This window comes from Rhinolophus hipposideros (genome assembly GCF_964194185.1).
Source record: "Rhinolophus hipposideros genome assembly, chromosome: 9".
Lineage (NCBI taxonomy): Eukaryota > Metazoa > Chordata > Mammalia > Chiroptera > Rhinolophidae > Rhinolophus > Rhinolophus hipposideros.
Genome location: NC_138055.1, coordinates 50,785,951 through 50,797,144, shown reverse-complemented (window position 1 = coordinate 50,797,144; position 11,194 = coordinate 50,785,951). Strand labels below are relative to the sequence as shown.

Here is an 11,194-nt window from a genome sequence, read left to right as displayed (position 1 = left end):
GACGGAAGGTTTGGGGAACGGCACCGCTGAGGCGGGAGCCTGCAGGGGCGGGGGGGCCGGGCGCAGCCGTCGGGGGGGTCCCGACCCAGGCCCGAGCCCGGCCACCGCCTCAGGGGCCCGCGAAGAGCCCCCGGCCTCCACCGCCATTGCGCCCAAGAGTGAAGAGGATCTTCTGGCCCTGGCCGCGTCGCGTCTGAGCCGCCGCAAGCGGGTGGTGGGCGCGGCCGTCGGGGTGGCCATGGTGCTGCTGCTGCTGGTGGCTATTCCGCTGCTGGTGCACAGCTCCCGCGGACCCGCGCACTATGAGATGCTGGGTCGCTGTCGCATGGTGTGCGACCCGCATGGACCGCGAGGCCCAGGACCCGACGGCGCGCCCGTCTCTGTGCCCCCCGTCCCGCCGGGCTCCAAAGGAGAGGTGGGCCGGCGCGGGAAGGCAGGTCTGCGAGGACCCCCGGGACCGCCAGGTCCCAGAGGGCCACCAGGAGAGCCGGGCAGGCCAGGTCCCCCGGGTCCTCCCGGCCCCGGCCCTGGCGGGGTGGCGCCCCCTGCCGGCTACGTGCCTCGCATTGCCTTCTACGCGGGCCTGCGGCGGCCACACGAGGGTTATGAGGTGCTGCGCTTCGACGACGTGGTGACTAACGTGGGCAACGCTTATGAGGCGGCCAGCGGGAAGTTCACCTGCCCCATGCCAGGTGTCTATTTCTTCGCTTACCATGTGCTTATGCGCGGCGGCGACGGAACCAGCATGTGGGCAGATCTGATGAAAAATGGACAGGTGAGATGACCCTTCCCCACCCAGCCCCAGATCCGTGGGGTAGCTTTCTAAATCTCCCTGCACTCATTACACAACCCGATCCCCTTCCCCAAACAGCATCACTGAATCCAGGAATGCCAGGCTGCCAAGAACTCAGAAACAGCTTCCTCTAGCCAAAGAGGAACAGGGGTCTGAGAAAGGAAACGACCTGCCCAGGGTCTCGCGGAGCGTTAGGAATGGTATCTGAATTAGAACTCAGGACTCAAAGCGTAATGCCTCTGCAGCTACTACCTCACACCCCAACTATAGGCAACGGTACACCAAACCTCTTTGGTGTCTTGCCCTGCCAATTAACCTCTTTTCTCATCCTATCTTGGGCTACTCTCTCTTCTGGGGCAGCCCTCCTGGCCTTCGGGTTTCCCAGCCTCGCGATGGGCGAGTTACCTGGAGTCTGGCTCCTTGAAATTAGAATGGAATCTGTGTCCCAGGCAGTGGGCAGTCAGCAGCCGTTCTGTCTGGGGTCATTCAGCTTGGATTTTTGAGGAAAAGGCAAAAAAGAAGGAAAACACTCTTTCATTTGCCATCAGTTCTACTGCTAGCCCCAGGGCCTAGGGCCAATTCTAGAGCGCGCCTTACCCTCAGCTAATACTGAGTCTGTAGGCAGAGGTGAAAAATGGTATGGCAGCTCAGCGATCAGCCAGGCGGGATGAAAGAACGGGTTTGGGGGAGGAAAAAGGCAAAGGACAGATAAAGCAGAAGCCTTGGACCCCGGCCTGGTCCAGAAGGCCGCACATCCTCCTTGGCAGCCTCTGGCCTCCGTGTTCTGTTGCCCCTGTCCCTGTGCTCAGAATCTGAGTCACTGCCGCCTTGACTTGGGAGAATAGCCCCAAGGACTTAGCTCGAAGACCGGGACACACGTAGAGCAAGTGAGAGGCCTGCAGGGGTGGGGGTTGGGTTAGGTGCCTGCGCAGGGGGTAAGGTTGGGGCTTAGCGGTGATCTCTTAGTGTAATTGGGTAGTGTTCACCCTGGCACATCAGGCCTGCTCACCCTGGCGGTCCGAAACCTTGGTCCTGCTACAGCTTCAGCACTGTCCGGCTCCAAGACCCTTAGGAACTGCATGGGGGTCTCCTCCCAGCAGGCCGCTAGGAACCCAAGGAAAGGGAGTGAGAGTGTGTGTGTGTATGGGAGTGAGAATGTGTGCAAGGGAGTGTGTGTGTGTGATGCGAGTGTGTAAGGGGGTGTCAGAGTGAAAGTGCGAGAATAGAGCATGTCTGTCTGCATGTGGCACTGAGTAGGTGTGCGTGGTCTATGTGGGGTGTCTGTGAGCGGACGGAGGAGGCAGTGTGTATCTAGAGGGTGTCGGTTTCGGAGGGGGCGGGGGCCGCTCGGCTCCCACTCTGTATTCCGCGGCGTGGGCGCTGCGGGCCCTGAGGATGGTAAACAGTGATTAGAATAATGATGAATAATTAATGAGTTAATAACCAGTCCCCGAGGGACAGAAAAAGGGGGTTGGGAGTGGGGCTGGCGGCCGGAGGCGACCAGCAGCAGAGAGGCCAGAGGGGAGGAGGGGGCTACTTGTTGGGGCAGAAGGCGACCCCACGTGGGGGAGCCAGAGGCCGCTAGGAGAGGAAAAGGGCACCCCGGAAGCTAGAATGCATCATTGCAACTTCCCATTTAAGGCCTGCACCATTGCTTACACACCTGTACCCTATCACTGGGGGAAGGGAACGCAAGTTTAGGAGGCCAGATGGGGTTCAGAATTTTAGAAATTATCCTACAGCATAACTTGAATTTTTAAATGATCGGAAGAATTGTAGCAAACTCCTATAGCGTTTTCTACGTGCAAAGTTCTGTTCTAACACGTTTGACATGTATTGTAGTAGCTCATTCAATCCTAACAACCTTAGAGGACAGGCTCTGTTATTACCTCCCACCTTATGGTTCAAATTGAGGATTAGAGAAGGCGTGAAACGTGATGGCGGTGCCTGCCGGCCTCTCCTTGTCCTTCCCCGCCCCTGGAACCCGCTACCCTTGCGCCGCCTTCCTAGGCCCAGATGCACCTCCTCGGCTGGACCTCTCTCGTCACCCCAGCTCCGCACAGGGCGTGAGGGGGTTGTTCTCTTCTCTCTCCATAGGTCCGGGCCAGCGCCATTGCCCAGGACGCAGACCAGAACTACGACTACGCCAGCAACAGCGTCATCCTGCATCTGGATGTGGGCGATGAAGTCTTCATCAAGCTGGACGGCGGGAAGGTGCACGGAGGCAACACCAACAAGTATAGCACTTTCTCCGGCTTCATCATCTACCCGGACTGAGCCGGGCCCCGTCCTCTACTCGTTTGACCCCCATCCCCCATCCTGCTCGCTCTTCGCCTCCACTCTCCTCCTCACCCACCTGCAGCCGGCACCACCCAAGGCACCACCCCATTCTTTGAGAGCCTGGTGATGGAGCGGGCCCTCCCGCTCCTGGAGGCGGCCTCAACGGGCGGGCTGTTGGTGCTCCCGAGTATAAGCGGCTGGGGAGCCGAGGAGGCCGGGCGGGAGGAGGGGGAGCAGAACAGTTTGCGCGCGCGGGGCCTATGAATGCCCGTCCGAGAGGGGCGAGGGTCGTGACCCTCTCTTCTGCCAGAAGCTGGGGAAATATCATTTTGGGAAGGAGAGAACGGAAACAGAAGGAGACCATCTAGGCGGGAGGGGACATTAGGATGCGGTAGGCACTGGTCCTCTGTCATGACAACTTTCTCTCACCATCCCCTCCTCCCCTCATCTCCATTTTCAGGCTCCAGGCTCAGGCCTTGGCAGCCTTCCTATGAACTGGAGGAACTAGTGAATTCTTTCCTAGTATTTAAAACTCATTCTGTACAGTCCCCATTTCACCCTCATCCGGGCTGGGACCTGGGGTACAGCTGCTGCTGCTGCTTCCAATAAAGTGAAGTTAGAGAACCTGTGTGCCTCTTAACTGGTGCACAGAGTGGGGACAAGCGGCTGACCCTGTCCCTCACTCTTCAAAGATTCCCACCGTACCAGAGGCAAAAGTTGAGTTCTTTGCAAGGCCTGACTCTGGGGGAAGAGGGGTCACCCAGGGCTTCTGCTGTGATGTGGGAAGGGACAGGTGGGGTGGTATCAGCTTCAGGGGAGCTTTGAGCCTTACATTGTAGGGAGACACCAACCAGAATGATACAAAGGAGAGTTCTGCTTTCTGCCTGATGCAGAGGTGCCGACCAATCTAAGAGGAGGAGCTCTAGGGGGGATGAGGGGGTTACTGATGGCTCCTGGAAGTGGCGCTGATCTCAAGGACCAGAAAGAAGAGCAGTTCCCCAAAGGCCCACATTTGTCCCCCAACACACTCAGAGCTTGCTGAGTGGGTGAGTAGGAGGACATCCCCTCTTCGGGACAGCTCCTAGGTGAGGGAGCCTGGGGGATCCTGAGACAGGGCTGGCCTGGCTCGAAGCTGGAGGACACTGCCACCGTGTGGGCAACTGGAGAACAACAGCAGTAGCTGGCCTACGTCAGACCCGAGGGAAACAGACATTCCGACACTTTAGAAACTTTATTCAAGGACAAAAGGGTGTCGGCTCCCAATCCCGTAGACCGACAATAAATAGGGCTAAAAGAAAGGAGTAAGGCAGGGCAGCAGGGGCTGAAGACAGATGCCTCATGATGGAGAGTCCTGAGGGGCAGCAGAACCAACTGGAATAAAACACTGGAGAGAGAGACGACCTTGTCACAGCCCAGCCATCCTTGAACTGATACACCCCTTCCCCACTGACTTCTGTAAAGGAGCCCAGGTCGAACCCCTGTCCCACTCCCTACTTCCCACAGGCGGCTGTGGATGGGAGGCTCACCAGGGCATCCTGCCACTCCAGTAACGTAGCCACAGGGTTGGTGCAGACCCGGGAGGGGCCTGGGGGAAGGGCTCGGCTGGTGTAGAAGGCGCACTCATCATCCAGGCGTGCTTCATGGAAGCAGTGGATGGCGGTCAGACATGCTTTGAGGCGCTGCCTCAGGGCCAGGGTTCGAGGAGCCAGATTGCTGGGGCCTGAGGGCCAAGGGCCACAGAGTTCAGGGTGGGCTCTGGAGTCCTATACTCCCACTATATACTGCCCTTTCTCACTCCCCCACCGAGGTCCAAGCCAATAGTAGCACAGGGCTGGAGGCCCAGCTCCTCCATTCTTCCTGAAGGGCAGTCAGACTGGGGCGGGGTAGAAGCCTGGGATCAGCTGGGGCAGGACAGGGGGCCCGCTCCCAGCGAGAGATTAGGACCTTTGTTCACAACCCCTTCCAACCGACTCCTTACCTGCCTGGCCTGTTGGGGGCCTCAGAGACTGGAGTGAGCAGATAGGGGGGCTGGCACAAAGGGGGCGTTGGGAGGAGAAGATCACGCTGGTGGTCGCTGGAGCCCACTGACTGCAGCAGGGCTGTGGGCTGGCCTCTGGACACTTAGGTGCCAGGGAGCACGCTTCTGATGTCCCAGGCTCTCCCCTAGGGGAGGGCTCTGGGAGTCCAGTCTGCCCCTGGAGGGATTCAGGATCCACCAGAGGGCAGGCCTCTGATACCTCAGGCTGTTCCTGGGTCATAGGCTCTGGTATCTCGAGCTCCCTCCTCTGGCAGGACTCTGGGGGCCCTGGCTCTGCTGGAGGGCGGAGTTGAGCTACCTCAGGCCCTGCTCCAGGGCATAGCTGTGGTTGCCCACTCTCTTCTGGAAGGCAGGGCTTTGGCAGTCCAGAGTGTTCTAACAGTTCATGAAGGTGGAAAGCCCCCGAATTATGCTCTGGGGCATTCAGAGTTCTAGGAATCTCAGCTAGCAGGGGCTGAAGTTCAGCCATATCCAGAGAGGAGCCTCCATTAACGGGGGTACACTTGCCCCCGGCCAGCCCCTCTACCTCTTGTTGCAAAAGCTGCTGCAGGATACTGATGCGCTGTGGGTGGGAGAGAGTACGCCAAGTGTGATGTCAAGATGTGAGTTCAAGTCTCTCTCCACTACACTGTCCTATCCCCACACCCCTCTCCTCCTGCGTCTCCCTCCCCAGCTCTCTCACTGCCCAGCAGGCATCAAAGTTGTTGCCCACACAGGCCCACCTGCATCTTCAGCTCCTGGATGTTGGGGGTTCTACTAGGGTGGGGTCCATGAGGAGTTGCCACAGGTGGTTTCCCAGTCCCCTCCTGTAACCTTATACAACTCTCCTGGTCAAATAACCGGACTGCAATCTGCTCCTGCCACATGGGAAGAGAGGGACCATGTGAGGAAGTCCCACTGGGGGAGGAAAACTAGTCTGAGTCTCACCCTCATGAGGAAGGGATCAGGTCCCTAATTGAGAAGCCCTAGACTGAGATTAGGAGAGACAGTAGAGAAGCAGGGAGAGTGGGAGAGTTAGGTAGCTTTCCAGAGAGCCCACCTGCCTCAAACTGCTGGGCCTCAGGCTAAGAGCGAGATCTCAGCATGGGAAGGCTTTCAGCACTTACCCAGGTTAGGGCAGGCTCTTCAGGGCAAGACTGAGGGGAAGGGCCACTCAAACATCGGGCCTGGGACAGAAGTGAGATGTCATAATTCTCCCTGAACCCATCCAGTCCCTTCCTCTGCCAGCTACCTCCTGTACCCTCTCTTACCTGCTGATCTCTGGGGGCAGTTCGGATGGGCGTGAACTGGGTTTTGGGGCGAATGGCGAGATGCCGTAACACTGAATATGAAGCCTGGGAAAAGATGGGGATGGCTGAGCAGGGACAAAACCTAGATCTAGCAGGGAGCCCAGCCAGACGGTTCTGCCCTTGTCCAGTCCCCAGGAACTGTGGGTACAAACCAGAGCTGAGGGGCCAGGGGAAGGAACACGCTGAGCCAATCCAAAGGGGGATGGACGGGTGACGGATGGTAGCAGACGGCCAGGGGAGGGCATCAGGTGGCAGACACGGCTATCCTGTGGAAGGGACAAGGAGGAAGAATGATCCCTCGCCCGTCGCCCTTCTAGATCTTGTTCTCACTACAGCAGCCAGTGTGATTCTCTTAAGACCTAATCAAATCATGTCACTCCCTTGTCCATCCCCCTCCCCATGGCTTTCATCTCATTCCAAGTAAAAGCCAAGGTCTTACAATGGTTTATAAATCCTTACCCAGGCTGATCCTCTAAACTTGCTTCCTGTACTTGTGTACTTGTGTCCTCACTGGTGTCGCCTTTTTGCTGATCCTTAAACACACTAGGCACATTCCCTCCTCAGGGCCTTTGCACCTGCAGTTCTCCTGGAATGTTCTTCCCCCAGATATCTGTATGGCTCCCTCCCTCAACTCCTTCTGGTCTTCACTTAAACATCACCTTCTCAATGCGATACCCCTGCCCAATCTATTTGAAATTGCAGTAGAAACCCTTACCCCTACCTTCCACTTCCCCTTTAGTGCCATATTTTCTTTACAGAGAACTTAGCATTCGACGTATTTATACTATATATTTTACAATGCATTTACTTTTTGCCTCCCCCTTCTAGAATGTGAACTTATTTACTACTGTACATCTAGAACCTAGAGCACTGCTTGACACACAGTAGCTGATCAATTAATACTTGTGGAGTGAATGAATGAATGCTTTGGTTAACAAATGTCAGATTGCTCAGTACTGATCTGATGGTGATACAAATATATACCAGACTGTGATTTCTTACGCCCAGGCCCCACTCTGGAGGCCAGTCCCACTCTGGAGAGGGCTTGGGCCCATGGAGAGCAAACCCAATCCCCATTAACATCTGACACTTAGGACTGCCTGGCTCACCCCCAATCCTCAGCGCTAATTGCTGCTGGGGAATTCCACCAAGCATCACTCCTCCCCACTGCCCCCATCCCAGGAGGGTCCGATCTCACCCTGGTGTGGATTATCTCTCCAGTTTCTCTTAATGGAACCCACTGGGCCGGACCGAGGGGGCCACCTCCTCCTTCATCTGCGTGAGTGACAATTTCATGTTCTCCTTCAGGGAGAGAGGAAGCTAGGAGAAGACAGGAAATGTGCTATAGTGTGTGGAACACCCACCAAAGTCGGCCACAGGCTTTGTAACCGCTAAAGAGGGTATGACAGTTTGACAATCCCCACTGCCCCATGCAGCCCCATCCAGCATCTCCTTGGAACCCAGAACTATCTCAATAATCACTTATTAATCTGAACACCCTGAGTGGGCTCAGTGTGGCGATGGCTCTTCGGGGCTGAGGATAGAAGAGTGAGTGGAAGGTAAATCTTGTACGAAGTGGCAGGGAGGGTAGAAATGGGGACCACTTCCTTTGACGCAAGTGCAACTGGGCCAACCTCTGGCCTATCAAAGTCTCTTCCTCTCCCGCTCCCTCTGATCTGGCCTTTCCCCCTTTCCCCTAGCCTGCTGAGCTTTCTCGTCTTGCTCCCCACTGCAGGCATCCCACCTGCCCCTGTTCTCTCCCATGGCCATAAACACTCACCAGACTGGACTGGGGTCTCCAGGAGCAATCCCGAGGCCTGGCTCACTGAAGTCCTGATGACAATAAGGGCAGCAGCTAGCAGTCACTGAGTACCAAGTGTGAGCTGGGCACTTTGCTAACTGCTTCACAAACATGATCTTATTTAATTCTCACAACACACTCTAATGATGACACAAACATTATTCTCATTTGACAGATTAAAGAAATTGAAGCTTGGAGATTCAGGGAAGCTTACATAACTAGTAAGCACTGAGAGTCAGGAATCAAACTCAGATTCCGTTTATTACACAGTCTGTGCTCTAGCCACAAAACAAAAGAGATAACACTTCTCGTTTTTGTGCCTTTCCTCCCCCTACAACCTGAAGAAACTGATGTCCTTCTGAGGCCTGGCTATAAGGGTCTGAATCCTATTCCAAAGGTTCACCCTGGGCAGTCACAGGTTTCCCTCTTCCCCTCTTGAGTTGGTAGGAAGTCTTAAAGCTACTGGAAGGCCCCCGTTTTGAGGGACCCTTGTATCAGACATTGGATCATTCTTTTCTAAATGACCCCCTCCTTCTCACCAGCTACTGCCACCTGTCTCTCTTCTTAGCTCCTGGAAGCTGGGGCGAGCTGAGGAGTAAACGGAAGGTTCTGAAGGTGGAATCTGACCCATAAAAGCAAAAGAAAAAAGCAGAGTCAGAGGTGGCTTCCAGACCTTCAGGCTTTACCACCAACCCCATATGCCTCCACAGAACCCCTCTGGCTCATCACGAGGTACCTTCTCTCCCAAGGCCAAGTTTTGTCCCTGGAGGGAGCTCCCAGAAGCCATGAGTATCATCAGCCCCCCAAGGGTACTCACCGGAGCCTCTAGCCTCTGGGTGTACAAGGTCCGACTGCGGGGTCCTGGTCCCTCCAGCCTCGAAAAGCAGGAAACTCTGGCAGGGTCCAGTCTGTGGGTGGGGGTTCTAGGGGCCAAATATGCAGAGGCCCGGGCACCCTGGGATCCCAAAAGAGGTTATCAGCTCAGGATTCCCTCTTCAGTCCACCCAAACTTGATCTCCTCATATCCTCTCATTACCTGGCCCCTCCGGATGGTGCCCTGGTTCCCTCGAACCAGTACTCTCTGAGCCAAACTGGGCTGGCGCCCCAGGTGACAGTTCTTCACCCCCTCACCTGACAGGATAGTGGCCAGGGCCTCAGGGTCAGCCACAAACTCTATAACTCCTGGAACCTCTGCAAGAGAAGAGAAGGAAAGGTGAGGAGGAACAGGAAGGGGAAAGGCTGAGGGGTCAGTTACCCGAGCGTAATCGCCTGGAGGTGCAACAGTGAGCCAAAGAGATTCGTATACTTGGACTCAACTCACCAAATGTTCACAGAACTTTATGTAACATACTATCCTAGGCGCTGGGGCCCAAAGATGAATAAGACAAAGCTCCTATTCTCAAGAAGCTATCATCCAACTATAGAGAGGTAACAGACTCAAGTCAAAGTATGGACAATTTATAAAAGAGTATTGCAAAGTATTAGAAGACAGAGCAATTGATTGTGACTGGGGAGCTGGAAAGGCTTTAGAAGAGATGACATTTTGCTGAAGAAAGGAGAGAGCTTCTAAGGGCAAAGAGCTTTCCAGGAGCAGGGCCCAGGACTCATAGTCAGCAGGAGACTGGAGGAGTGTAGAGCACCCAAAGCCCGCTATGCCCATCCCATTCTCCCACCCAGCCAAGAAGACTGCGCTCTAGGCCTCCAACAGGTACCTGTCTGGGGAGGGGGCCCAGGCCCCACATTTTGCATCCTAGGGGTAGGCCTGAGCTCCCCCAAGGCGTTTCGGAGCTGGGTGCTCCCCATCAATCTTTCTGATTTCTCTGTTTGATGTGTGGCTTTCGGCCTGGGGCCTGCTGAGTCAACCAGGGGACGCTGAATACTGAACTTCTGCTGCAATCTCTGGGGGAAGGGAGGACAAAAAGTTCAGCGTTGCAGTGCATTGCTGGTATGTGCTGCCTCGTTGTAGCTACTGTCTTCTCCCACCAGGCCCCTCTTACCCTTGGATCTTGATTCTCCTGGTCCAGGGCGCAGGGTTTGACCGTGGGGAGAGGGGGGCGTCTCTTTGAGCGTACCGGAATCTTGCTAGGGGTGGGTGATACACCCCGGAGGAGAGGATCCTTGGTTTGGAAGGTGGTCATGATGGCTACCACTGAGACAGAGAAGAAGGCAGGATCAGGGATCAAAGGTCAGGCAGTTCGGAGCACCGGTCCGGTCCTCACATCCCTAATACTTCCATCTTCGCCCAAATCCATGCGCCCAGAAGACTACGCGCCTGCAAGGCCGCCCTTCTGGGTGCCACCTCCAGGCACCCTGAGCCTATTTTTTCGCCCCAGGACCTCGAACTGCTTCTCCTCTTTAAGATCCTCCACAGCCCTCATTCCCTCCAAGATCGCCGCGCCGCACCTTCCTCGAAACCCCTCAGGGTCGCCCCCACTGCTTCGCTATTTCCCTGACTCGGCTTCTGCTCCAGCTTCTTCCCCAGTTTGTAAAATACGCCGAGCTCCGGATTGGCTGGCCCGCGCCCTGCAGAGGCGTGACACCTAACTCAGCCGTCCAATCCGCAGGCTTCGGGGGCTGGGCCAGAAACAGGACTAGTTGTCGAGCCACTTTCTGGCCTGGAAAAAACTGACAGGGCCCGGTCGGCCAATCGGAGAACGGAGCGCGGGCTGGAAGGCGGGGCAAGAGGAAGGAGGAGGCTGCGCTGAGGCCCGGGAGAGCGTGGCACCCGGAGCCTGGGCCACAACGGGCGCCGTCCTCTCGCGAGGTCTCGGGACTGGCGACGGAAGGGCCACTCTCGCGGCATTGTGGGAAGGGCTGTGGTCCCGGTGACCGCTCCCGGCGTGGGCGGCCGGTGGGCACCGTGCAGCCAGCTGCGACCTACGCGCGGCGGCAAGCGTTGGGGACTCCATTCCAGACGCTGAGAGAAAATGTCTCCTGCGGGTTGTGCCTGGGACGAGGCAGCACTCTCCCCCGTATTCTCAGCCTGTCTGACT

At 56.4% G+C, this 11,194-nt stretch overlaps 2 protein-coding genes across 2 annotated transcripts; one reads left to right on the top strand and one right to left on the bottom strand.

The window, feature by feature from the left end:
- Positions 1–238: 238 nt before the first annotated feature.
- On the top strand, positions 239–3,357 carry C1QL4 (complement C1q like 4; the record flags this gene model as incomplete). The annotated part of the gene is made up of 2 exons (XM_081059542.1): positions 239–775; positions 2,891–3,357. 2 exons carry the CDS (start codon positions 239–241, stop codon positions 3,068–3,070), a joined length of 717 nt encoding a protein of 238 aa, XP_080915668.1. The 3' UTR covers positions 3,071–3,357.
- Positions 3,358–4,409: 1,052 nt separating this feature from the next.
- On the bottom strand, positions 4,410–10,478 carry TROAP (trophinin associated protein; the record flags this gene model as incomplete). The annotated part of the gene is made up of 15 exons (XM_081060259.1): positions 10,432–10,478; positions 10,199–10,350; positions 9,914–10,100; positions 9,238–9,392; positions 9,019–9,156; positions 8,741–8,823; positions 8,181–8,233; positions 7,599–7,720; positions 6,553–6,666; positions 6,362–6,445; positions 6,218–6,277; positions 5,834–5,968; positions 5,052–5,673; positions 4,600–4,793; positions 4,410–4,457 (listed from the first exon to the last, which is right to left on the bottom strand). Exons 1-15 carry the CDS (start codon positions 10,451–10,453, stop codon positions 4,410–4,412), a joined length of 2,169 nt encoding a protein of 722 aa, XP_080916385.1. The 5' UTR covers positions 10,454–10,478.
- Between the last annotated feature and the right edge of the window lie 716 nt (positions 10,479–11,194).